Consider the following 22,155-nt stretch of genomic DNA (forward strand, 5'->3'; position numbering starts at 1 on the left):
TGGCCTCAAAGTGTACCTAGCCTCAAACGAGTACCTGGTGCTCAAGTTCAAGTTCATTGATTAGGTGTAGCCCTGTGAGCCATTCGGCTCTTGAATCGGGTGCAACCGCAACAAACAAAAAACAAAAACATGAACAAAAAACATCTTAAAGTGAATATGTGACTGAGTGCAAACAGAAAATCCAAGAAGAGACGGCAAAACATTGCAGAAAAAACACCGTACACCAACGCTGTGTGCAAAACTCCCAGTGGGATGCAAGTCAAGCAACAACAACAACCACAAGACAACTTAGATTAAGGCCATCAGTCTAACTCTGTACTACAACAACACAAACATGGCCAAACCAATACACTTTTTGAAATCACTAACAACCACTTGCCCCTACAGCCTGCTAGAGGCTGCCTGGGGGAGCTTTGTGCTACTGGCTACTACTAACAACCACTTGCCCCTACAGCCTGCTAGAGGCTACACGGGGGATCTTTGTCTTTGTGCTACTCCCTAACAGCACTTGCCTCTACAGCCCTGCTAGAGGCTGCCTGGGGGAGCTTTGTCTTTGTTAGGTGCCACTACTCGCTACTAACAGCACTTGCCCCTACAGCCTGCTAGAGGCTACACGGGAGATCTTTGTCTTTGTTAGGTGCCACTACTCGCTACTAACAGCACTTGCCCCTACAGCCTGCTAGAGCCTGCCTGGGGGAGCTTTGTCTGTGTTAGGTGCTGCTACTCTCTGCTAACAGCACTTGCCCCTACAGCCCTGCTAGAGGCTGCCTGGGGGAGCTTTGTCTGTGGCAGGTGCCACTATTCGCTACTAACAGCACTTGCCCCTACATTATATGAGAGTCACCCTGGGGGAACTTTGTCTGTGTTAGGTGCTACTACGCGCCACAATTCACTGCACTTGCCACCACATCCATTCTGGAGGCTACCTGGGAGACCTTTGTCTGTGTCTGTATGTAACACTGCACTTGCCCCTACAGCCCTGCAGGAGGCTACCTGGGAGCATTTGTCTATGTCTGTATGTAACGCGCATGCGCACTGAGGCCTTCCCACAACCTCCCCCCACACACACCCCCTACTCAAGATGGCGTCCGGAGACGCGGCCTAAACCGCTGAGGAGATTAATTTTTTAAACATTTTGTTAATTTTTTAAAGTTTTTTTTTCCTTGAAACAACCAACATACAAAAAACATACACTTTTAACTCGCTTTGATGGGCAACATCGCCGCCGCTTTCCGCGACCGCCTCGGCGGCGGTGGCGGCGGAGGCGGCTGCGAGTGTGGCCACAAGAGGAAAAGGCCCCGACCTCGGAGGCTCCGCGAGCCCGGAGGAGACCCCGAGTCGGACTCGTCGGAGGCGGAGGATGAGCCGCGGGGACCCCGCAGGTGACGCTAGCCGAGGCCGTAGGCTTCGGCCTAGTCTACGGGGAATTTTTTTTACTTATGAATATTTGTGTTAATAGTTTTTTAACGTAACTGTTTACGTATTTTTTTTTAGCGAGTGTGTTTCGCGGGTTGACGTGGGAGATAGTGCGTTTTGTGGGTCTCTGTGTGGTGAGTCTGTGGGTCTCTGTGTGGTGAGTCTGTGGGTCTCTGTGTGGTGAGTCTGTGGGTCTCTGTGTGGTGAGTCTGTGGGTCTCTTGTGTGGTGAGTCTGTGGGTCTCTGTGTGGTGAGTCTGTGGGTCTCTGTGTGGTGAGTCTGTGGGTCTCTGTGTGGTGAGTCTGTGGGTCTCTGTGTGGTGAGTCTATTGGTCTCTGTGTGGTGAGTCTGTGGGTCTCTGTGTGGTGAGTCTATGGGTCTCTGTGTGATGAGTCTATGGGTCTCTGTGTGGTGAATCTGTGGGTCTCTGTGTGGTGAATCTGTGGGTCTCTGTGTGGTGAGTCTGTGGGTATCTGTGTGGTGAGTCTGTGGGTATCTGTGTGGTGAGTCTGTGTGTCTCTGTGTGTTGAGTCTGTGGGTCTCTGTGTGATGAGTCTGTGGGTCTCTGTGTGGTGAGTCTATGGGTCTCTGTGTGATGAGTCTGTGGGTCTCTGTATGGTGGTGAATCTGTGTGGTGAGTCTATGGGTCTCTGTGTGGTGAGTCTGTGGGTATCTGTGTGGTGAGTCTGTGGGTCTCTGTGTGGTGAGTCTATGGGTCTCTGTGTGATTAGTCTGTGGGTATCTGTGTGGTGAGTCTGTGGGTCTCTATGGTGGTGAGTCTGTGTGATGAGTCTATGGGTCTCTGTGTGGTGAGTCTGTGGGTATCTGTGGTGAGTCTGTGGGTCTCTGTGTGGTGAGTCTGTGGGTCTCTGTGTGATGAGTCTGTGGGTCTCGGTGTGGTGAGTCTATGGGTCTCTGTGTGATGAGTCTATGGGTCTCTGTGTGATGAGTCTATGGTTCTCTGTGTGGTGAGTCTATGGGTCTCTGTGTGGTGAGTCTGTGGGTCTTTGTGTGGTGAGTCTATGGGTCTGTGTGTGGTGAGTCTGTCGGTCTCTGTGTGATGACTCTATGGGTCTATGTGTGATGACTCTGGGTCTCTGTGTGATGAGCCTGTGGGTCTCTGTGTGGTGAGTCTGTGTATCTATGTGTGATGAGTCTGTGGGTCTCTGTTGAGTAGTGAGTCTGTGGGTCTCTGTGTGGTGAGTCTGTGGGTCTCTGTGTGGTGAGTCTGTGTGTCTCTGTGTGGTGAGTCTGTGGGTCTCTGTGTGGTGAGTCTGTGAGTCTCTGTGTGGTGAGTCTGTGAGTCTCTGTATGTGTATCTCTGTATATCTCTGTGTATCTCTCTGTTTTTTTCCGTGTATCTCTGTAGGTGTCTCTGTGTATGTATCTTTGTTTATCTGTCTGTATATCACTGTATGTATCTCTGTGCATCTCTCTGTATGTATATCTTGTGTGTATATATCTGTGTATGTATGTCTGTGTATATCTTGTGTGTATGTCTGTGTATGTATCTCTGTGTATATCTTGTGTGTATGTATCTGTGTATGTATGTATCTGTGTATGTATCTCTATGTATGTATATATTGTGTGTATGTATGTCTGTGTATGTATCTCTATGTCGGTGTATGTATGTTTGTATGTATCTCTGTGTATATCCTGTGTATATGTATCTGTGTATGTATCTCTGTGTGTATGGATATATCTTTATGTATGTATATCTTGTGTGTATGTATGTATCTGTGTGTGTATGTATCTGTGTATGTATCTATCTGTATATATATCTTGTGTGTATGTATCTGTGTATGTATCTCTGTGTGTATGGATATATCTTTATGTATGTATATCTTGTGTGTATGTATCTGTGTGTACACGTATCTGTGTATGTATCTCTGTGTATATCTTGTGTGTGTGTATCTGTATGTATGTATCTGTGTATGTATCTCGATGTCTGTGTATGTACAGGAAGAGGTCCCGCTGTACCTCTGTGTACATATACAAGACTCTCTTCCTCCACGGGGAGAACAGCGACATCAAGATCACGGCGCTGGGACAAACGTGGAACCTGCACAAGATTTACCTGTGCCAGGTGAACGATGTGTTGTGTCTGTGTGTGTCTGTGTGTGTCAGTGTGTGTCCGTATCACAGACATACAGTGTGTGTGTCTGTGTGTGTCAGAGTGTGTCTGTGTCACAGACACACTCTGACACAGACATACAGTGTGTGTCTGTGTGTATGTCTGTGTGTGTGTCTGTGTCTTTGTGTCTATATGTGTGTGTGTCTGTGTGTGTCTGTGTGTGTCCGTGTGTGTCAGTGTGTGTCTGTGTGTGTCTGTGTGTGTCAGTGTGTGTCTGTGTGTGTCTGCGGTAGTGTAGCGGTTAGCGCGCTGCGCTATGAACCTAGCGACCCAGGATCGATTCCCGCTCACGGCCAACACCAGTGACGATTATCTGAACCGGTCCTGGGCCTCCCCTAGGTCGACTCAGCCTGCAATGAGTACCTGGTGTGGTGTGTAAACATCGCCACTGGGGAGACAAAGGCGGTCGGGCGTGGTGCTGGCCACCCACCCCCTCGTGTGCCGTGCCGGCCTTCATAGGTGCTCGCTAACAGCACTTGCTCCTACAGTCTGTTAAGGCTACACGGGGGATCTTTGTTTATCTTTTGTGTCACAGACACACTCTGACACAGACATACAGTGTATGTCTGTGTGTATGTCTGTGTTTGTGTCTTTGTGTCTATATGTGTGTGTGTCTGTGTGTCTGTGAGTGTCAGTGCACTATACACTGCAGCATACACTACACCACTACACACTACACTAACACAACGTTTGTATGCTTTACGCGATCTAAATTACCCCCCCCCCCCCCAAAAAAAAAACCCCTGTATTGTGGACCAAGTTTAAGTTCATTTATTAGGTATAGCCCTGTGAGTCATTAGGCTCTTGAATCGGGTGCAACCGCAACAAACAAAAAACAAAAACATGAACAAAAAACATCTTATAGTGAATATGTGACTGAGTGCAAACAGAAAATCCAAGAAGAGACAGCAAAATATTGCAGAAAAAAGCACCGTACACCAACGCTGTGTGCAAAAATCCCAGTGGGATGCAAGTCAAACAACAACAACAACCAACTTAGATTAAGGCCATCAGTCTAACTCTGTACTACAACAACACAAACATGGCTAAACCAATACACTTTTCGAAATCACCAAAATAAAGCCATGAAAGCAATGAAAAAGCAATCATAGGAACTGTGACGGAATTTTCACAATAAATGGCATAAACAACATGTACTACCAAAACCTTGCAGCCATAGCTGGCTGCATGAGCCAGCACCACGCCCGGCCGCCTTTGTCTCCCCAGTGCTAGCGATGTTTACTACACACCGCACTGCACATTATTTTGGTGATTTTCGAAAAGTGTATTGGTTTGGCCATGTCTGTTTGTTGTAGTACAGAGTTAGACTGATGGCCTTAATCTAAGTTGTCTTGTGGTTGTTGTTGTTTGTTTGTGTTGTTGTAGTACAGAGTTAGACTGATGGCCTTAATCTAAGTTGTCTTGTGGTTGTTGGAGTATTATCATTTTTCAATGCACCTTTAAGATCAGCACACTAAATCAAATCACAGGTCATACTTTGTAGCGATCATCCGGAGCAAAACATTTTATTTCAGGCCATTGAATAGCACTGGCAGCTAGGGGTGTACAACTCCTCTAGAGCAGTTTTGAGTGAAGATCTCATAGCTAGTGACCAAATGGGAGCTTAGTTAGGTGGTTTTTAACATCTTGACGCGTTTTGTTGCCGGAATGTTGCGTAGCAAAGGGGTGCTGCTAATGCTACGCTGTGTGTGGTGGTGGTGGTGGTGGTGGGGCTCTGTGTCTGCGCGCTGCAGTCTCCGTACTTCGGCAGCATGTTCAGCGGCTCTTGGAAAGAGTCAAGCGCAGAGGAGGTGACCCTACAGATCCCGGACGCGGCCATCGATGTGGAAGGTGGGAGGCTCGCTGACTCGCTCGCTCGACACGGAGACACCCGTAGACTCAACGCTGAGACCCATAGACTCAACACTGAGACACTCATAGACTCAACACTGAGACACCCATAGGCTCAGCTCTTTGCCAGGTGCTACTCACAGCACTTGCCCCTGCAGCCCTGTTAAAGGCTACCCGGTGGACCTTTGTCTGTGTGCGCACAGCGCTCCAGACGGCGTTTGGGTCTCTGTACCGGGACGATGTCGTCATCCAGACGGAGCGAGCCGTGCCGCTGTTAGCCGTGGCCAGTCTACTGCAACTCGTGAGATATACATACAGATACACTCACAGACACATGTACACATACAGATACACACAGACATACACACACATACACATTTACACACAGATACACACAGACATACACACACACACATACATATACACACACACTCGCATACACACAGATACACACACATGCACACACATACGCAAACATACATATGCATATATACACATACACAGAATCAAACACATACATATACATACACGCACATACATATACTCAGATACACTCAGGTCCTGGATGTGTGCGTGTCTGTGTGTGTATCTGTGTGTGTGTATCTGTGTGTTTTGTGTCTGTGTGTGTATCTGTGTGTGTGTATCTGTGTGTGGGGAGCGGTAGTGTAGCGGTTAGCGCGCTGCGCTATGAACCTGGCGACCCGGGTTCGATTCCCGCTCACGGCTAACACCAGTGACGATTATCTGAACCGGTCCTGGGCCTCCCCTAGGTCGACTCAGCCTTAAATGAGTACCTGGTGCGGTGTGTAAACATCGCCACTGGGGAGACAAAGGCGGTCGGGCGTGGTGCTGGCCACCCACCCCCTCGTGTACCGTTCCGGCCTTCATAGGTGCTCGCTAACAGCACTTGCCCCTACAGTCTGTTAAGGCTATACGGGGGATCTTTGTCTTTATCTTTGTGTATCTGTGTGTTTTGTGTCTGTGTGTGTATCTGTGTATCTGAGTGTGTCTGTATCTGAGTGTGTCTGTATCTGTGTGTGTGTGCGTATCTGTGTGTGTATCTGTGTGTGTGTATATCTTTGTGTATGTATCTGTGTATGTATCTGTGCGTGTGTATGTGTTTGTATCTGTCTGTGTGTGTGTCTGTATCTGTCTGTGTGTGTGTGTATCTGTGTGTTTTGTGTCTGTGTGTGTATCTGTGTATCTGAGTGTATCTGTGTGTGTGTGTATCTGCGTGTGTATATCTGTGTGTGTATAGCTGTGTGTGTGTGTGTAGCGGTTAGCGCACTGCACTACGAACCTGGTGACCCGGATTGGATTCCCGCTCACGGCAAACACCAGTGACGATGATCTGAACTGGCCCTGGGCCTCCCCTAGGTCGACTCAGCCTCAAAAGTACCTGGTGCGGTGTGTAAACATCGCCACTAGGGAGACAAAGGCGGCCGGGCGTGGTGCTGGCCACCCACCCCCTCGTGTGCCGTGCCGGCCTTAATAGGTGCTCGCTAACAGCACTTGCTCCTATAGTCTGTTAAGGCTATATGGGGGATCTTTGTATTTGTGTGTGTATCTGTGTGGGAGGCTGATCGATGCCCGGGTGCGGTCAAGGGATGGCTCCCTATTGCTCAACCACGTTATGTATGCCGATGATCTGGTAATTGCTGCTCACTCAGAGGAGGAGTTGGAGATGGTGCTGCTGAGACTGGAGTGTGCCACTAAGAGGCGGGGCCTTACCATCAGCCCCACCAAAACTAAGCACCTGCCTGGGTATTTTGTACCATCGGACACTCCACCCCCACAACTCCCAATTGGTGATATGGCAGTTGTGGAGAGAGTGGAGAGTTTCCCATACCTGGGCAGTGTGCTCATGACCGGCTCTGGTTTGACAGCAGAGGTCTCACTCCGAATCAGTCGAGCGGCAATATCTTTTCATCGGTTGCGTAACGCTGTGTGGAAGCTACCTGGTCTGTCGCTCCTCACAAAGCTACAGGTCTTCTCGGCCACGGTCATTCCCTCCCTTCTCTACGCTTGCGAAACGTGGACCCCCCTAATGGAACATCTTCGCCGGTTAAAAACACTTAGGCTGGCCTGCCTACGATCCATCCTGGGTTTAACCAGGCTGGATTGTGTAAGGAGCTCACAAATCCTTCAAAGATCTGGGCAAAGTCCCATCAGTGAGCTCCTCCGGCAGGCAAGGCTGCATTGACTGGGTCATGTCGCCCGCATACCCACCCACCGCATGCCTAAACGGCTTTTGTTTGGCCCGATCGAGGGGGCTAAACGGGCGCGGCACGGGCTGGAGAAGAGATGGAGTGATGTGGTACAGGAGGACGTGGAGCTGAGTGGACTTGCCGATGACTGGTACCAGCGGTGTCAAGATCGGCCTCAGTGGAGGAGGCTCGTGAAGGACGCTACTGGGCAGTTGGAGGCAGTCGCCCTCCAACAACAACGGAGGGCGGAGGAGCGACGCTCACAACAACGAGCGGAGCGCCGGGTGGCTAAAGCACAGCAAGTTGGTACAGTAGGGGGCACAGGTGGTGCATCAGCCAGTCATCTCGGTCATCTCGGTCAGTCGACCCGTGGCACCTGCTGGGTCTGCCCCGTGACCTCCTGCCAGCGGGCGTTCGACACTTCACGTGGCCTCAAGGTGCACATGGCCTGGCACAAGCGTCGTGGTGACGTCACCGCCACTTAGTGGCGAATGGCGGTTGTTGTTGTTGTTGTCTGTGTGTGTGTAGGAGGGTTTGATGCAGCGCTGTGTGGAGGCCATGCAGGACTGTGTGTGTATCTGTGTGTGTGTCTGTGTGTGTGTGTCTGTGTGTGTGTCTGTGTGTGTGTATCTGTGTGTGTGTCTGTGTGTGTGTCTGTGTGTGTGTGTAGGAGGGTTTGATGCAGCGCTGTGTGGAGGCCATGCAGGACTGCCTCTCCAGCCGCTTGGTCTGCAGATTTCACCAAGCGTCACTCACCTACGGGCAGAGCGTGCTCGCCAACTCGTAAGAGATACACACATACACACGTACACACACACATACACACACGTACACACACACAGACACACAGACACACACACGTACACACACGTACACACATCCATACACACACACACACACGTACACACACGTACACACACACACACAGACACACACAGACACACACACAGACACACACACAGACACACACACAGACACACAACAACAACAACAACCGCCATTCGCCACTAAGTGGCGGTGACGCCACCACGACGCTTGTGCCAGGCCATGTGCACCCTGAGGCCACGTGAAGTGTCGAACGCCCGCTGGCAGGAGGTCACGGGGCAGACCCAGGTGCCATGGGTCGACTGACCGAGATGACCGAGATGACTGGCTGATGCACCACCTGTGCCCCCTACTGTGCCAACTTGCTGTGCTTTAGCCACCCGGCGCTCCGCTCGTTGTTGTGAGCGTCGCTCCTCCGCCCTCCGTTGTTGTTGGAGGGCGACTGCCTTCAACTGCCCAGTAGCGTCCTTCACGAGCCTCCTCCACAGAGGCCGATCTTGACACCGCTGGTACCAGTCATCGGCAAGTCCACTCAGCTCCACGTCCTCCTGTACCACATCACTCCATCTCTTCTCTAGCCCGTGCCGCGCCCGTTTAGCCCCCTCGATCCGGCCAAACAAAAGCTGTTTAGGCATGCGGTGGCTGGGCATGCGGGCTACATGACCCAGCCAACGCAGCCTTGCCTGCCGGAGGAGCTCACCGATGGGACTTTGCCCAGATCTTTCAAGGATTTGTGAGCTCCTCACACAATCCAGCCTGCAGGTTAAACCCAGGAAGGATCATAGGCAGGCCAGCCTCAATGTTTCCATCCGGCGAAGATGTTCCACACACAGACACAACAACAACCGCCATTCGCCACTAAGTGGCGGTGACGTCACCACGACTCTTGTGCCAGGCCAAGTGCACCTTGAGGCTACCACGTGAAGTGTCGAACGCCCGCTGGCAGGAGGTCACGGGGCAGACCCAGCAGTTGCCACGGGTCGACTGACTGAGATGACCGAGATGACTGGCTGATGCACCACCTGTGCCCCCTACAGACACACACACATACAGACACACACACACACAGACACACAGACTCACACACACAGACAAACAGATTCACACACACAGACACACAGACTCACACACACAGACTCACACACACAGACACACAGACTCACACACACAGACACACACACAGACTCACACACACAGACACAGACACACAGACATACACACACAGACACACACACAGACACACACATACACGTACACACGTACACACGTACACACATACATACAGACACACATACAGAACACACATACAGAACACACATACATGCACATACAAGTACATACGTGAGCTCACTGGTACTGTGTGGTACTGTGTGGTACTGCGTGGTGTACTGTGTGTACTGTGTGGTGTACTGTGTGGTGTACTGTGTGGTGTACTGTGTGGTGTACTGTGTGGTGTACTGTGTGGTGTGCTGCGTGGTGTACTGCGTGGTGTACTGTGTGGTGTGCTGCGTGGTGTACTGTGTGGTGTACTGTGTGGTGTACTGTGTGGTACTGCGTGGTACTGTGTGGTGTACTGTGTGGTGTACTGTGTGGTGTACTGTGTGGTGTGCTGCGTGGTGTACTGTGTGGTGTACTGTGTGGTACTGCGTGGTACTGCGTGGTGTACTGTGTGGTACTGCGTGGTGTACTGTGTGTACTGTGTGGTGTACTGTGTGGTACTGCGTGGTACTGTGTGATGTACTGTGTGGTGTACTGTGTGGTGTGCTGTGTGGTGTACTGTGTGTACTGTGTGATGTACTGTGTGATGTACTGTGTGGTGTAATGTGTGGTGTGCTGTGTGGTGTGCTGTGTGGTGTACCGTGTGGTGTACCGTGTGGTGTACTGTGTGGTGTACCGTGTGGTGTACTGTGTGGTGTACTGCGTGTGCAGGTGTCTGTCTTGGCTGCACCACAACTTGATGACTCAGCCAAGCGCAGAGCTACTCAAGGAGATCAGGTACCCCTGGGTGCACCTAGCCTGGCACAGCCGAGTGCACCTAGCCTGGTACCCCTGGGTGCACCTAGCCTGGCACAGCAGCAGTCAACCCATGGCACCTGCTGGGTCTGTCCCGTGACCTCCTCATGCACCTAGCCTGGCACAGCTGAGTGCACCTAGCCTGGCACAGTAGCAGAACAACCCATGGCACCTGCTGGGTCTGTCCCGTGACCTCCTCCTCATGCACCTAGCCTGGCACAGCTGAGTGCACCTAGCCTGGTACAGCAGCAGCAGTCAACCCATGGCACCTGCAGGGTCTGTCCCGTGACCTCCTCCTCCTGCACCTAGCCTGGCACAGCTGAGTGCACCTAGCCTAGCACAGCAGCAGTCAAACCAACACTTCACGTGCTGTTATTAGTGTAATGTCTCTCTCTATCTGTCTCTCTGTCTGTGTGTCTGTGTCTCTCTGTCTCTGTATGTGCATCTCTCTGTGTCTCTCTGTCTCCATTTCCCTCTCTGTATATGTGTGTGTGTGTCTCTCTCTGTCTGTCTCTCTGTCTGTGTGTCTGTGTCTCTCTGTCTCTGTATGTGCATCTCTCTGTGTCTCTGTCTCTCTCTCTCTCTGTGTCTCTCTGTGTCTCTCTGTGTCTCCATTTCCCTCTCTATATATGTGTGTGTGTCTCTCTCTCTCTCTCTGTGTCTTTGTCTATGTGTCTCTGTGTTTCTCTGTCTCTGTAATGTGCATCTCTCTGTCTCTCTCTCTCTCTGTCTCTGTCTCTCTCTGTAATGTGTATCTCTCTTTTCTCTGTGTGTGTGTGTGTCTCTCTGTCTCCCTCTGTCTCTCTGTCCGTGTCTCTCTGTCTGTCTCTCTCTCTGTCTCTCTGTCCGTGTCTCTCTGTCTGTCTCTCTGTCTATCTGTCCGTGTTTCTCTGTGTCTCTCTCTGTGTCAGTGTGGACCTAATGGACCTGGTGGTCTCCTCCTCGGAGCTCTTCGTAATGCAGGTCGAGATGGACATCTACAGCCTGCTCAAGAAGGTGACTACACTATACACTACTCACCCCACTATACACTACACTATACACTACACTATACACTACACTATACACTACACTATACACTACACACTATACACTACACACTATACACTACACTATACACTACATTATATACTATACTATACACTACACTATACACTACACTATACACTACACTATACACTACACACTATACTACACACTACACTACACTACACACTATACTACACACTACACTATACACTACACTATACACTATACTACACACTACACTATACACTACACTATACACTACACTATACACTACACACTATACGGTGGGTGTAGTGGTTAGCGCGCTGCGCTACGAACCCGGCGACCCGGGTTCGATTCCCGCTCACGGCCAACACCAGTGACGATTATCTGAACCGGTCCCGGGCCTCCCCTAAGTCGACTCAGCCTCAAATGAGTACCTGGTGAGGTGTGTAAACATCGCCACTGGGGAGACAAAGGCGGTCGGGCGTGGTGCTGGCCACCCACCCCCTCGTGTGCCGTGCCGGCCTTCATAGGTGCTCGCTAACAGCACTTGCCCCTACAGTCTGTTAAGGCTACACGGGGGATCTTTGTCTTTATATGTGTATCTGTGTGTGGTTGTCTGTGTGTCTATCTGTGTGTGTGTGTCTATGTGTATGTGTCTATGTGTGTATATACGTGTGGCTATCTGTGTGTGTCTATGTGTGTGTGTCTATTTGTATGTGTATCTCTATGTGTCTATCTGCGTGTGTCTCTGTGTCTATCTGCGTGTCTATCTATCTGTATGTGTCTATCTGCGTGTGTCTCTGTGTCTATCTGTGTGTCTATCTATCTGTATGTGTCTATCTGCGTGTGTCTCTGTGTCTGTCTGTGTGTCTATCTATCTGTATGTGTCTATCTGCGTGTGTCTCTGTGTCTATCTGCGTGTCTATCTATCTGTATGTGTCTATCTGTGTGTGTCTCTGTGTCTATCTGCGTGTGTCTCTGTGTCTATCTGCGTGTCTATCTATCTGTATGTGTCTATCTGCGTGTGTCTCTGTGTCTATCTGTGTGTCTATCTATCTGTATGTGTCTTATCTGCGTGTGTCTCTGTGTCTATCTGCGTGTCTATCTATCTGTATGTGTCTATCTGCGTGTGTCTCTGTGTCTATCTGTGTGTATATCTATCTGTATGTGTCTATCTGCGTGTGTCTCTGTGTCTATCTGCGTGTCTATCTATCTGTATGTGTCTATCTGCGTGTGTCTCTGTGTCTATCTGCGTGTCTATCTATCTGTATGTGTCTATCTGCGTGTGTCTCTGTGTCTATCTGTGTGTCTATCTATCTGTATGTGTCTATCTGCGTGTGTCTCTGTGTCTATCTGCGTGTCTATCTATCTGTATGTGTCTATCTGCGTGTGTCTCTGTGTCTGTCTGCGTGTCTATCTATCTGTATGTGTCTATCTGCGTGTGTCTCTGTGTCTATCTGTGTGTCTATCTATCTGTATGTGTCTCTCTGCGTGTGTCTCTGTGTCTGTCTGTGTGTCTATCTATCTGTATGTGTCTATCTGCGTGTGTCTCTGTGTCTATCTGTGTGTCTATCTATCTGTATGTGTCTATCTGCGTGTGTCTCTGTGTCTATCTGTGTGTCTATCTATCTGTATGTGTCTATCTGCGTGTGTCTCTGTGTCTATCTGTGTGTCTATCTATCTGTATGTGTCTATCTGTGTGTGTCTCTGTGTCTATCTGCGTGTCTATCTATCTGTATGTGTCTATTTGTGTGTGTCTCTGTGTCTATCTGCGTGTGTCTCTGTGTCTATCTGTGTGTCTATCTATCTGTATGTGTCTATCTGCGTGTGTCTCTGTGTCTATCTGTGTGTCTATCTATCTGTATGTGTCTATCTGTGTGTGTCTCTGTGTCTATCTGCGTGTCTATCTATCTGTATGTGTCTATTTGTGTGTGTCTCTGTGTCTATCTGCGTGTGTCTCTGTGTCTATCTGCGTGTCTATCTATCTGTATGTGTCTATCTGCGTGTGTCTCTGTGTCTGTCTGTGTGTCTATCTATCTGTATGTGTCTATCTGCGTGTGTCTCTGTGTCTGTCTGTGTGTATATCTATCTGTATGTGTCTATCTGCGTGTGTCTCTGTGTCTGTCTGTGTGTCTATCTATCTGTATGTGTCTATCTGCGTGTGTCTCTGTGTCTGTCTGCGTGTCTATCTATCTGTATGTGTCTATCTGCGTGTGTCTCTGTGTCTGTCTGCGTGTCTATCTATCTGTATGTGTCTATCTGCGTGTGTCTCTGTGTCTATCTGTGTGTCTATCTATCTGTATGTGTCTCTCTGCGTGTGTCTCTGTGTCTATCTGTGTGTCTATCTATCTGTATGTGTCTATCTGCGTGTGTCTCTGTGTCTATCTGTGTGTCTATCTATCTGTATGTGTCTATCTGTGTGTGTCTCTGTGTCTATCTGCGTGTCTATCTATCTGTATGTGTCTATTTGTGTGTGTCTCTGTGTCTATCTGCGTGTGTCTCTGTGTCTATCTGTGTGTCTATCTATCTGTATGTGTCTATCTGCGTGTGTCTCTGTGTCTATCTGTGTGTCTATCTATCTGTATGTGTCTATCTGTGTGTGTCTCTGTGTCTATCTGCGTGTCTATCTATCTGTATGTGTCTATCTGCGTGTGTCTCTGTGTCTATCTGCGTGTCTATCTATCTGTATGTGTCTATCTGCGTGTGTCTCTGTGTCTGTCTGTGTGTCTATCTATCTGTATGTGTCTATCTGCGTGTGTCTCTGTGTCTATCTGTGTGTCTATCTATCTGTATGTGTCTATCTGCGTGTGTCTCTGTGTCTGTCTGTGTGTCTATCTATCTGTATGTGTCTATCTGCGTGTGTCTCTGTGTCTGTCTGTGTGTATATCTATCTGTATGTGTCTATCTGCGTGTGTCTCTGTGTCTGTCTGTGTGTCTATCTATCTGTATGTGTCTATCTGCGTGTGTCTCTGTGTCTATCTGTGTGTCTATCTATCTGTATGTGTCTTATCTGCGTGTGTCTCTGTGTCTATCTGCGTGTCTATCTATCTGTATGTGTCTATCTGCGTGTGTCTCTGTGTCTGTCTGTGTGTCTATCTATCTGCGTGTGTCTCTGTGTCTATCTGCGTGTCTATCTATCTATCTGTATGTGTCTATCTGCGTGTGTCTCTGTGTCTATCTGTGTGTCTATCTGTATGTGTCTATCTGCGTGTGTCTCTGTGTCTATCTGCGTGTGTCTCTCAGTGGCTCTTCCTGCAGGTGTTCCCCGCCTGGGAGGGTTCTCTGAAGGAGCTGGCGACAGACACGGACGCCTGGCTCAAGGCGCAGAGAGAGGACGGTGAGGGAGGGAGGGGTATTAGTGTAGTGTGTAGTGTAGTGTATAGTGTAGTGTAGTGTGTAGTGTAGTGTATAGTGTAGTGTATAGTGTAGTGTGTAGTGTAGTGTATAGAGTAGTGTAGTGTGTAGTGTAGTGTATAGTAGTGTAGTGTGTAGTGTAGTGTATAGTGTAGTGTAGTGTATAGTGTAGTGTATAGTGTAGTGTATAGTGTAGTGTGTAGTGTGTAGTGTAGTGTGTAGTGTAGTGTGTAGTGTAGTGTATAGTGTAGTGTATAGTAGTGTAGTGTATAGTGTAGTGTATAGAGTTGTGTAGTGTGTAGTGTAGTGTGTAGTGTGTAGTGTAGTGTGTAGTGTAGTGTGTAGTGTAGTGTGTAGTGTAGTGTAGTGTGTAGTGTAGTGTATAGTGTTATTTGTATAGTGTTATTTGTGTAGTGTATAGTGTAGTGTATAGTGTAGTGTATAGTGTAGTGTATAGAGTTGTGTAGTGTGTAGTGTAGTGTGTAGTGTGTAGTGTAGTGTGTAGTGTAGTGTGTAGTGTAGTGTGTAGTGTAGTGTAGTGTGTAGTGTAGTGTGTAGTGTAGTGTATAGTGTTATTTGTATAGTGTTATTTGTGTAGTGTATAGTGTAGTGTGTAGTGTAGTGTATAGTATAGTGTATAGTGTAGTGTGTAGTGTAGTGTATAGTATAGTGTATAGTGTAGTATAGTGTAGTGTATAGTGTAGTGTTATTTGTGTAGTGTATAGTGTAGTGTATAGTAGTGTATCGTGTAGTGTCGTGTTTTAGTGTATAGTAGTGTATAGTGTAGTGTATAGTGTAGTGTATAGTGTAGTGTATAGTATAGTGTATAGTGTAGTGTATGGTGTAGTGTTATTAGTGTAGTGTATAGTGTAGTGTGTAGTGTGTAGTGTATAGTGTAGTGTATAGTGTGTAGTGTAGTGTATAGTGTAGTGTATAGTGTGTAGTGTATAGTGTATCGTGTAGTGTATAGTGTAGTAGTGTATAGTGTAGTAGTGTATAGTGTAGTAGTGTATAGTGTAGTAGTGTATAGTGTAGTAGTGTATAGTGTAGTAGTGTATAGTGTAGTGTATAGTAGTGTATAGTGTAGTGTAGTGTATAGTGTAGTGTGTAGTGTATAGTGTGTAGTGTAGTGTATAGTGTAGTGTATAGTGTAGTGTATAGAGTTGTGTAGTGTGTAGTGTAGTGTGTAGTGTAGTGTGTAGTGTAGTGTGTAGTGTAGTGTAGTGTGTAGTGTAGTGTGTAGTGTAGTGTATAGTGTTATTTGTATAGTGTTATTTGTGTAGTGTATAGTGTAGTGTGTAGTGTAGTGTATAGTATAGTGTATAGTGTAGTGTATAGTGTAGTGTGTAGTGTAGTGTATAGTATAGTGTATAGTGTAGTGTATAGTATAGTGTATAGTGTAGTGTATAGTGTAGTGTGTAGTGTATAGTATAGTGTATAGTGTAGTATAGTGTAGTGTATAGTGTAGTGTTATTTGTGTAGTGTATAGTGTAGTGTATAGTAGTGTATAGTAGTGTATCGTGTAGTGTCGTGTTTTAGTGTATAGTAGTGTATAGTGTAGTGTATAGTGTAGTGTATAGTATAGTGTATAGTGTAGTGTATGGTGTAGTGTTATTAGTGTAGTGTATAGTGTAGTGTGTAGTGTGTAGTGTATAGTGTAGTGTATAGTGTGTAGTGTAGTGTATAGTGTAGTGTATAGTGTGTAGTGTATAGTGTATCGTGTAGTGTATAGTGTAGTGTATAGTGTAGTAGTGTATAGTGTAGTAGTGTATAGTGTAGTAGTGTATAGTGTAGTGTATAGTGTAGTGTATAGTAGTGTATAGTGTAGTGTAGTGTATAGTGTAGTGTGTAGTGTATAGTGTGTAGTGTAGTGTATAGTGTAGTGTGTAGTGTAGTGTAGTGTGTAGTGTAGTGTGTAGTGTAGTGTGTAGTAGTGTAGTGTATAGTGTAGTGTATAGTGTAGTGTGTAGTGTATATTGTAGTGTGTAGTGTAGTGTATAGTGTAGTGTATAGTGTAGTGTGTAGTGTAGTGTATAGTGTAGTGTATAGTAGTGTAGTGTATAGTGTAGTGTGTAGTGTATAGTGTAGTGTGTAGTGTAGTGTGTAGTGTAGTGTGTAGTGTATAGTGTAGTGTGTAGTGTATAGTGTAGTGTGTAGTGTATAGTGTAGTGTGTAGTGTAGTGTGTAGTGTATAGTGTAGTGTATAGTGTAGTGTGTAGTGTAGTGTGTAGTGTAGTGTGTAGTGTAGTGTGTAGTAGTGTAGTGTATAGTGTAGTGTGTAGTGTATATTGTAGTGTGTAGTGTAGTGTATAGTGTAGTGTATAGTAGTGTAGTGTATAGTGTAGTGTGTAGTGTATAGTGTAGTGTTGTAGTGTATAGTGTAGTGTGTAGTGTATAGTGTAGTGTGTAGTGTGTAGTGTAGTGTATAGTGTAGTGTATAGTGTAGTGTGTAGTGTATAGTGTATAGTAGTGTAGTGTATAGTAGTGTAGTGTATAGTAGTGTAGTGTATAGTGTAGTGTGTAGTGTAGTGTATAGTAGTGTAGTGTATAGTGTAGTGTGTAGTGTATAGTGTAGTGTGTAGTGTATAGTGTAGTGTGTAGTGTAGTGTGTAGTGTATAGTGTAGTGTGTAGTGTATAGTGTAGTGTAGTGTGTAGTGTATAGTGTAGTGTGTAGTGTAGTGTGTAGTGTATAGTGTAGTGTGTAGTGTATAGTGTAGTGTGTAGTGTAGTGTATAGTGTAGTGTAGTGTATAGTGTAGTGTATAGTAGTGTAGTGTATAGTGTAGTTTATTAAAACACCGAGAGATGGAACGCTCTTACCCTCCCTCCGTTACCCGACGTTAGGAAGCCGCCATGCAATCTCACCTCCTCCTCGTCGTCCAGACATTGAGAATCTCTTCAGTTTTAGAGCTGCTGCTGCTGCTGCTGCTGCTGCTGCTGCTGCTGCTGCTGCTGCTGCTGCTGCTGCTGCTGCTGCTGCTGCTGCTGCTGCTGCTGCTGCTGCTGCTGCTGCTGCTGCTGCTGCTGCTGCTGCTGCTGCTGCTGCTGCTGCTGCTGCTGCTGCTGCTGCTGCTGCTGCTGCTGCTGCTGCTGCTGCTGCTGCTGCTGCTGCTGCTGCTGCTGCTGCTGCTGCTGCTGCTGCTGCTGCTGCTGCTGCTGCTGCTGCTGCTGCTGCTGCTGCTGCTGCTGCTGCTGCTGCTGCTGCTGCTGCTGCTGCTGGCTGCTGCTGCTGCTGCTGCTGCTGCTGCTGCTGCTGCTGCTGCTGCTGCTGCTGCTGCTGCTGCTGCTGCTGCTGCTGCTGCTGCTGCTGCTGCTGCTGCTGCTGCTGCTGCTGCTGCTGCTGCTGCTGCTGCTGCTGCTGCTTGCTGCTGCTGCTGCTGCTGCTGCTGCTGCTTGCTGCTGCTGCTGTGCTGTGCTGCTGCTGCTGCTGCTGCTGCTGCTGCCTGCTGCTGCTGCTGCTGCTGCTGCTGCTGCTGCTGCTGCTGCTGTGCTGCTGCTGCTGCTGCTGCTGCTGCTGCTGCTGCTGCTGCTGCTGCTGCTGCTGCTGCTGCTGCTGCTGCTGCTGCTGCTGCTGCTGCTGCTGCTGCTGCTGCTGCTGCTGCTGCTGCTGCTGCTGCTGCTGCTGCTGCTGCTGCTGTGCTGCTGCTGCTGCTGCTGCTGCTGCTGCTGCTGCTGCTGCTGCTGTGCTGCTGCTGCTGCTGCTGCTGCTGCTGCTGCTGCTGCTGCTGCTGCTGCTGCTGCTGCTGCTGCTGCTGCTGCTGCTGCTGCTGCTGCTGCTGCTGCTGCTGCTGCTGCTGCTGCTGCTGCTGCTGCTGCTGCTGCTGCTGTGCTGCTGCTGCTGCTGCTGCTGCTGCTGCTGCTGTGCTGCTGCTGCTGCTGCTGCTGCTGCTGCTGCTGCTGCTGCTGCTGCTGCTGCTGCTGCTGCTGCTGCTGCTGCTGCTGCTGCTGCTGCTGCTGCTGCTGCTGCTGCTGCTTGCTGCTGCTGCTGCTGCTGCTGCTGCTGCTGCTGCTGCTGCTGCTGCTGCTGCTGCTGCTGCTGCTGCTGCTGCTGCTGCTGCTGCTGCTGCTGCTGCTGCTGCTGCTGCTGCTGCTGCTGCTGCTGCTGCTGCTGCTGCTGCTGCTGCTGCTGCTGCTGCTGCTGCTGCTGCCTGCTGCTGCTGCTGCTGCTGCTGCTGCTGCTGCTGCTGCTGCTGCTGCTGCTGCTGCTGCTGCTGCTGCTGCTGCTGCTGCTGCTGCTGCTGCTGCTGCTGCTGCTGCTGCTGCTGCTGCTGCTGCTGCTGCTGCTGCTGCTGCTGCTGCTGCTGCTGCTGCTGCTGCTGCTGCTGCTGCTGCTTGCTGCTGCTGCTGCTGCTGCTGCTGCTGCTGCTGCTGCTGCTGCTGCTGCTGCTGCTGCTGCTGCTGCTGCTGCTGCTGCTGCTGCTGCTGCTAGCCTGCTGCTGCTGCTGCTGCTGCTGCTGCTGCTGCTGCTGCTGCTGCTGCTGCTGCTGCCTGCTGCTGCTGCTGCTGCTGCTGCTGGCTGCTGCTGCTGCTGCTGCTGCTGCTGCTGCTGCTGCTGCTGCTGCTGCTGCTCGCTGCTGCTGCTGCTGCTGCTGCTGCCTGCTGCTGCTGCTGCTGCTGCTGCTGCTGCTGCTTGCTGCTGCTGCTGCTGCTGCTGCTGCTGCTGCTGCTGCTGCTGCTGCTGCTGCCTGCTGCTGCTGCCTGCTGCTGCTGCTGCTGCTGCTGCTGCTGTGCTGCTGCTGCTGCTGCTGCTGCTGCTGCTGCTGCTGCTGCTGCTGCTGCTGCTGCTGCTGCTGCTGTGCTGCTGCTGCTGCTGCTGCTGCCTGCTGCTTGCTGCTGCTGCTGCTGCTGCTGCTGCTGCTGCTGCTGCTGCTGCTGCTGCTGCTGCTGCTGCTGCTGCTGCTGCTGCTGCTGCTGCTGCTGCTGCTGCTGCTGCTGCTGCTGCTGCTGCTGCTGCTGCTGCTGCTGCTGCTGCTGCTGCTGCTGCTGCTGCTGCTGCTGCTGCTGCTGCTGCTGCTGCTGCTGCTGCTGCTGCTGCTTGCTGCTGCTGCTGCTGCTGCTGCTGCTGCTGCTGCTGCCTGCTGCTGCTGCTGCTGCTGCCTGCTGCTGCTGCTGCTGCTGCTGCTGCTGCTGCTGCTGCTGCTGCTGCTGCTGCTGCTGCTGCTGCTGCTGCTGCTGCCTGCTGCTGCTGCTGCTGCTGCTGCTGCTGCTGCTGCTGCTGCTGCTGCTGCTGCTGCTGCTGCTGCTGCTGCTGCTGCTGCTGCTGCCTGCTGCTGCTGCTGCTGCTGCTGCTGCTGCTGCTGCTGCTGCTGCTGCTGCTGCTGCTGCTGCTGCTGCTGCTGTGCTGCTGCTGCTGCTGCTGCTGCTGCTGCTGCTGCTGCTGCTGCTGCTGCTGCTGCTGCTGCTGCTGCTGCTGCTGCTGCTGCTGCTGCTGCTGCTGCTGCTGCTGCTGCTGCTGCTGCTGCTGCTGCTGCTGCTGCTGCTGCTGCTGCTGCTGCTGCTGCTGCTGCTGCTGCTGCTGCTGCTGCTGCTGCTGCTGCTGCTGCTGCTGTACGTACACACGTACGTGTGTACGTACACACGTGCGTGTGTACGTACACACACGTACGTACACACACGTACGTACACACACGTACGTACACACACGTACGTACACACGTACGTGTGTACGTACGTGTGTGTACGTACGTACACACGTACGTACACACATACACGTACGTACACACACGTACGTACACACACGTACGTACACACACGTACGTACACACGTACGTACACACGTACGTACACACGCACGTGTACGTGTGTACGTACACACATACACGTACGTGTGTACGTACGTAACACACGTAGCACACGCACGTAGCACACGTACGCACGTACACACGTACGTACAGACACACGGTGTTATTAGTGTAGTGTATAGTAGTGGGGTGGTTGGTGGTGGTGGTTGTTGGGGTGGTGGTGGTTGTTGGGGGTGGTGGTGGTTGTTGTGGTTGTTGTGGTGGTGATGGTGGTTGTTGTGGTTGTGGTGGTGGTTGTTGTGATGGTTGTTGTGGTTGTTGTGATGGTGGTGGTGGTTGTTGTGGTTGTGGTGGTGGTTGTTGTGATGGTTGTTGTGGTTGTTGTGGTGGTGGTGGTGGTTGTTAGTGATTGTGGTTGTTGTGGTTGTGGTGGTGGTTGTTGTGATGGTTGTTGTGGTTGTTGTTAGTGATGGTGGTGGTTGTTAGTGATGGTGGTTGTGGTTGTTGTGGTTTGTGGTGGTGGTTGTTGTGATGGTTGTTGTGGTTGTTGTGGTGGTGATGGTGGTGGTTGTTGTGGTTGTGGTGGTTGTTGTGGTTGTGGTGGTGGTTGTTGGGGTGATAGTGGTTGTTGTGGTTGTTGTGGTGGTTGTTGTGGTTGTGGTGGTGGTTGTTGGGGTGATGGTGGTTGTTGTGATGGTGGTGGTGGTTGTTGTGGTGGTGGTTGTTGGGGTGATGGTGGTGATGGTGGTTGTTGTGGTGGTGGTGGTGGTGATGGTGGTGATAGTGGTTGTTGTGGTGATTGTTGTGGTTGTTGTTGTGATGGTTGTTGTGGTGATTATTGTTGTGGTGGTGGTGGTTGTCAGGTCTCTCCACCACTGGCTGGGTGCTGGACAGTGCGTGTGTGCGTGTGCACGCACTGTGGTGATGGTGGTGGTGGTGGTTGTTGTGGTTGTGGTGGTGGTTGTGTTGGTGATGATGGTGGTTGTTGTGATGGTGGTTGTTGTTGTGGTTGTTGTGGTTGTTGTCAGGTCTCTCCACCACTGGCTGGGTGCTGGACAGTGCGTGTGTGCGTGTGCACTCACACACGCACTGTGGTGGTGATGGTGGTTGTTGTGATTGTTGTGGTTGTTGTCAGGTCTCTCCACCACTGGCTGGGTGCTGGACAGTGCGTGTGTGCGTGTGCACTCACACACGCACTGTGGTGGTGATGGTGGTTGTTGTGGTTGTTGTGGTTGTTGTCAGGTCTCTCCACCACTGGCTGGGTGCTGGACAGTGCGTGTGTGCGTGTGCACTCACACACGCACTGTGGTGGTGATGGTGGTTGTTGTGGTTGTTGTGGTTGTTGTCAGGTCTCTCCACCACTGGCTGGGTGCTGGACAGTGCGTGTGTGCGTGTGCACTCACACACGCACTGTGGTGGTGATGGTGGTTGTTGTGGTTGTTGTGGTTGTTGTCAGGTCTCTCCACCACTGGCTGGGTGCTGGACAGTGCGTGTGTGCGTGTGCACTCACAACCATTCCGGAGCGTTCGACTGCAGCACGTCCTGAACGACCTGGCGTCTAGTGGCATCGTGGAGAGAGACAGACTTGTACCGCACGGTG

The 22,155-nt window shown here is 50.1% G+C and overlaps 1 protein-coding gene across 2 annotated transcripts in view; it reads left to right on the forward strand.

Annotated features, from left to right (window-relative positions):
• Window positions 1-1,053: 1,053 nt before the first annotated feature.
• Window positions 1,054-22,155, forward strand: part of GMCL1 (germ cell-less 1, spermatogenesis associated) — a 30,945-nt gene continuing 9,843 nt past the window's right edge. Inside the window, exons 1-9 of one of the 2 annotated variants that reach the window (XM_078884497.1) lie at window positions 1,054-1,382; window positions 3,379-3,502; window positions 5,305-5,401; window positions 5,605-5,702; window positions 8,279-8,391; window positions 10,363-10,428; window positions 11,358-11,442; window positions 14,704-14,797; window positions 22,012-22,152. In XM_078884497.1, coding sequence (XP_078740623.1) covers window positions 1,210-1,382; window positions 3,379-3,502; window positions 5,305-5,401; window positions 5,605-5,702; window positions 8,279-8,391; window positions 10,363-10,428; window positions 11,358-11,442; window positions 14,704-14,797; window positions 22,012-22,152 — 991 coding nt within the window. In that variant the 5' untranslated portion in view covers window positions 1,054-1,209. The remainder of the gene's footprint in view (window positions 1,383-3,378; window positions 3,503-5,304; window positions 5,402-5,604; window positions 5,703-8,278; window positions 8,392-10,362; window positions 10,429-11,357; window positions 11,443-14,703; window positions 14,798-22,011; window positions 22,153-22,155) is intronic. The other variant, XM_078884498.1, reaches the window with a different exon arrangement.

The sequence above is a fragment of the Lampetra fluviatilis genome (genome assembly GCF_964198595.1).
Source record: "Lampetra fluviatilis chromosome 45 unlocalized genomic scaffold, kcLamFluv1.1 SUPER_45_unloc_4, whole genome shotgun sequence".
Classification (NCBI taxonomy): Eukaryota; Metazoa; Chordata; class Hyperoartia; order Petromyzontiformes; family Petromyzontidae; genus Lampetra; species Lampetra fluviatilis.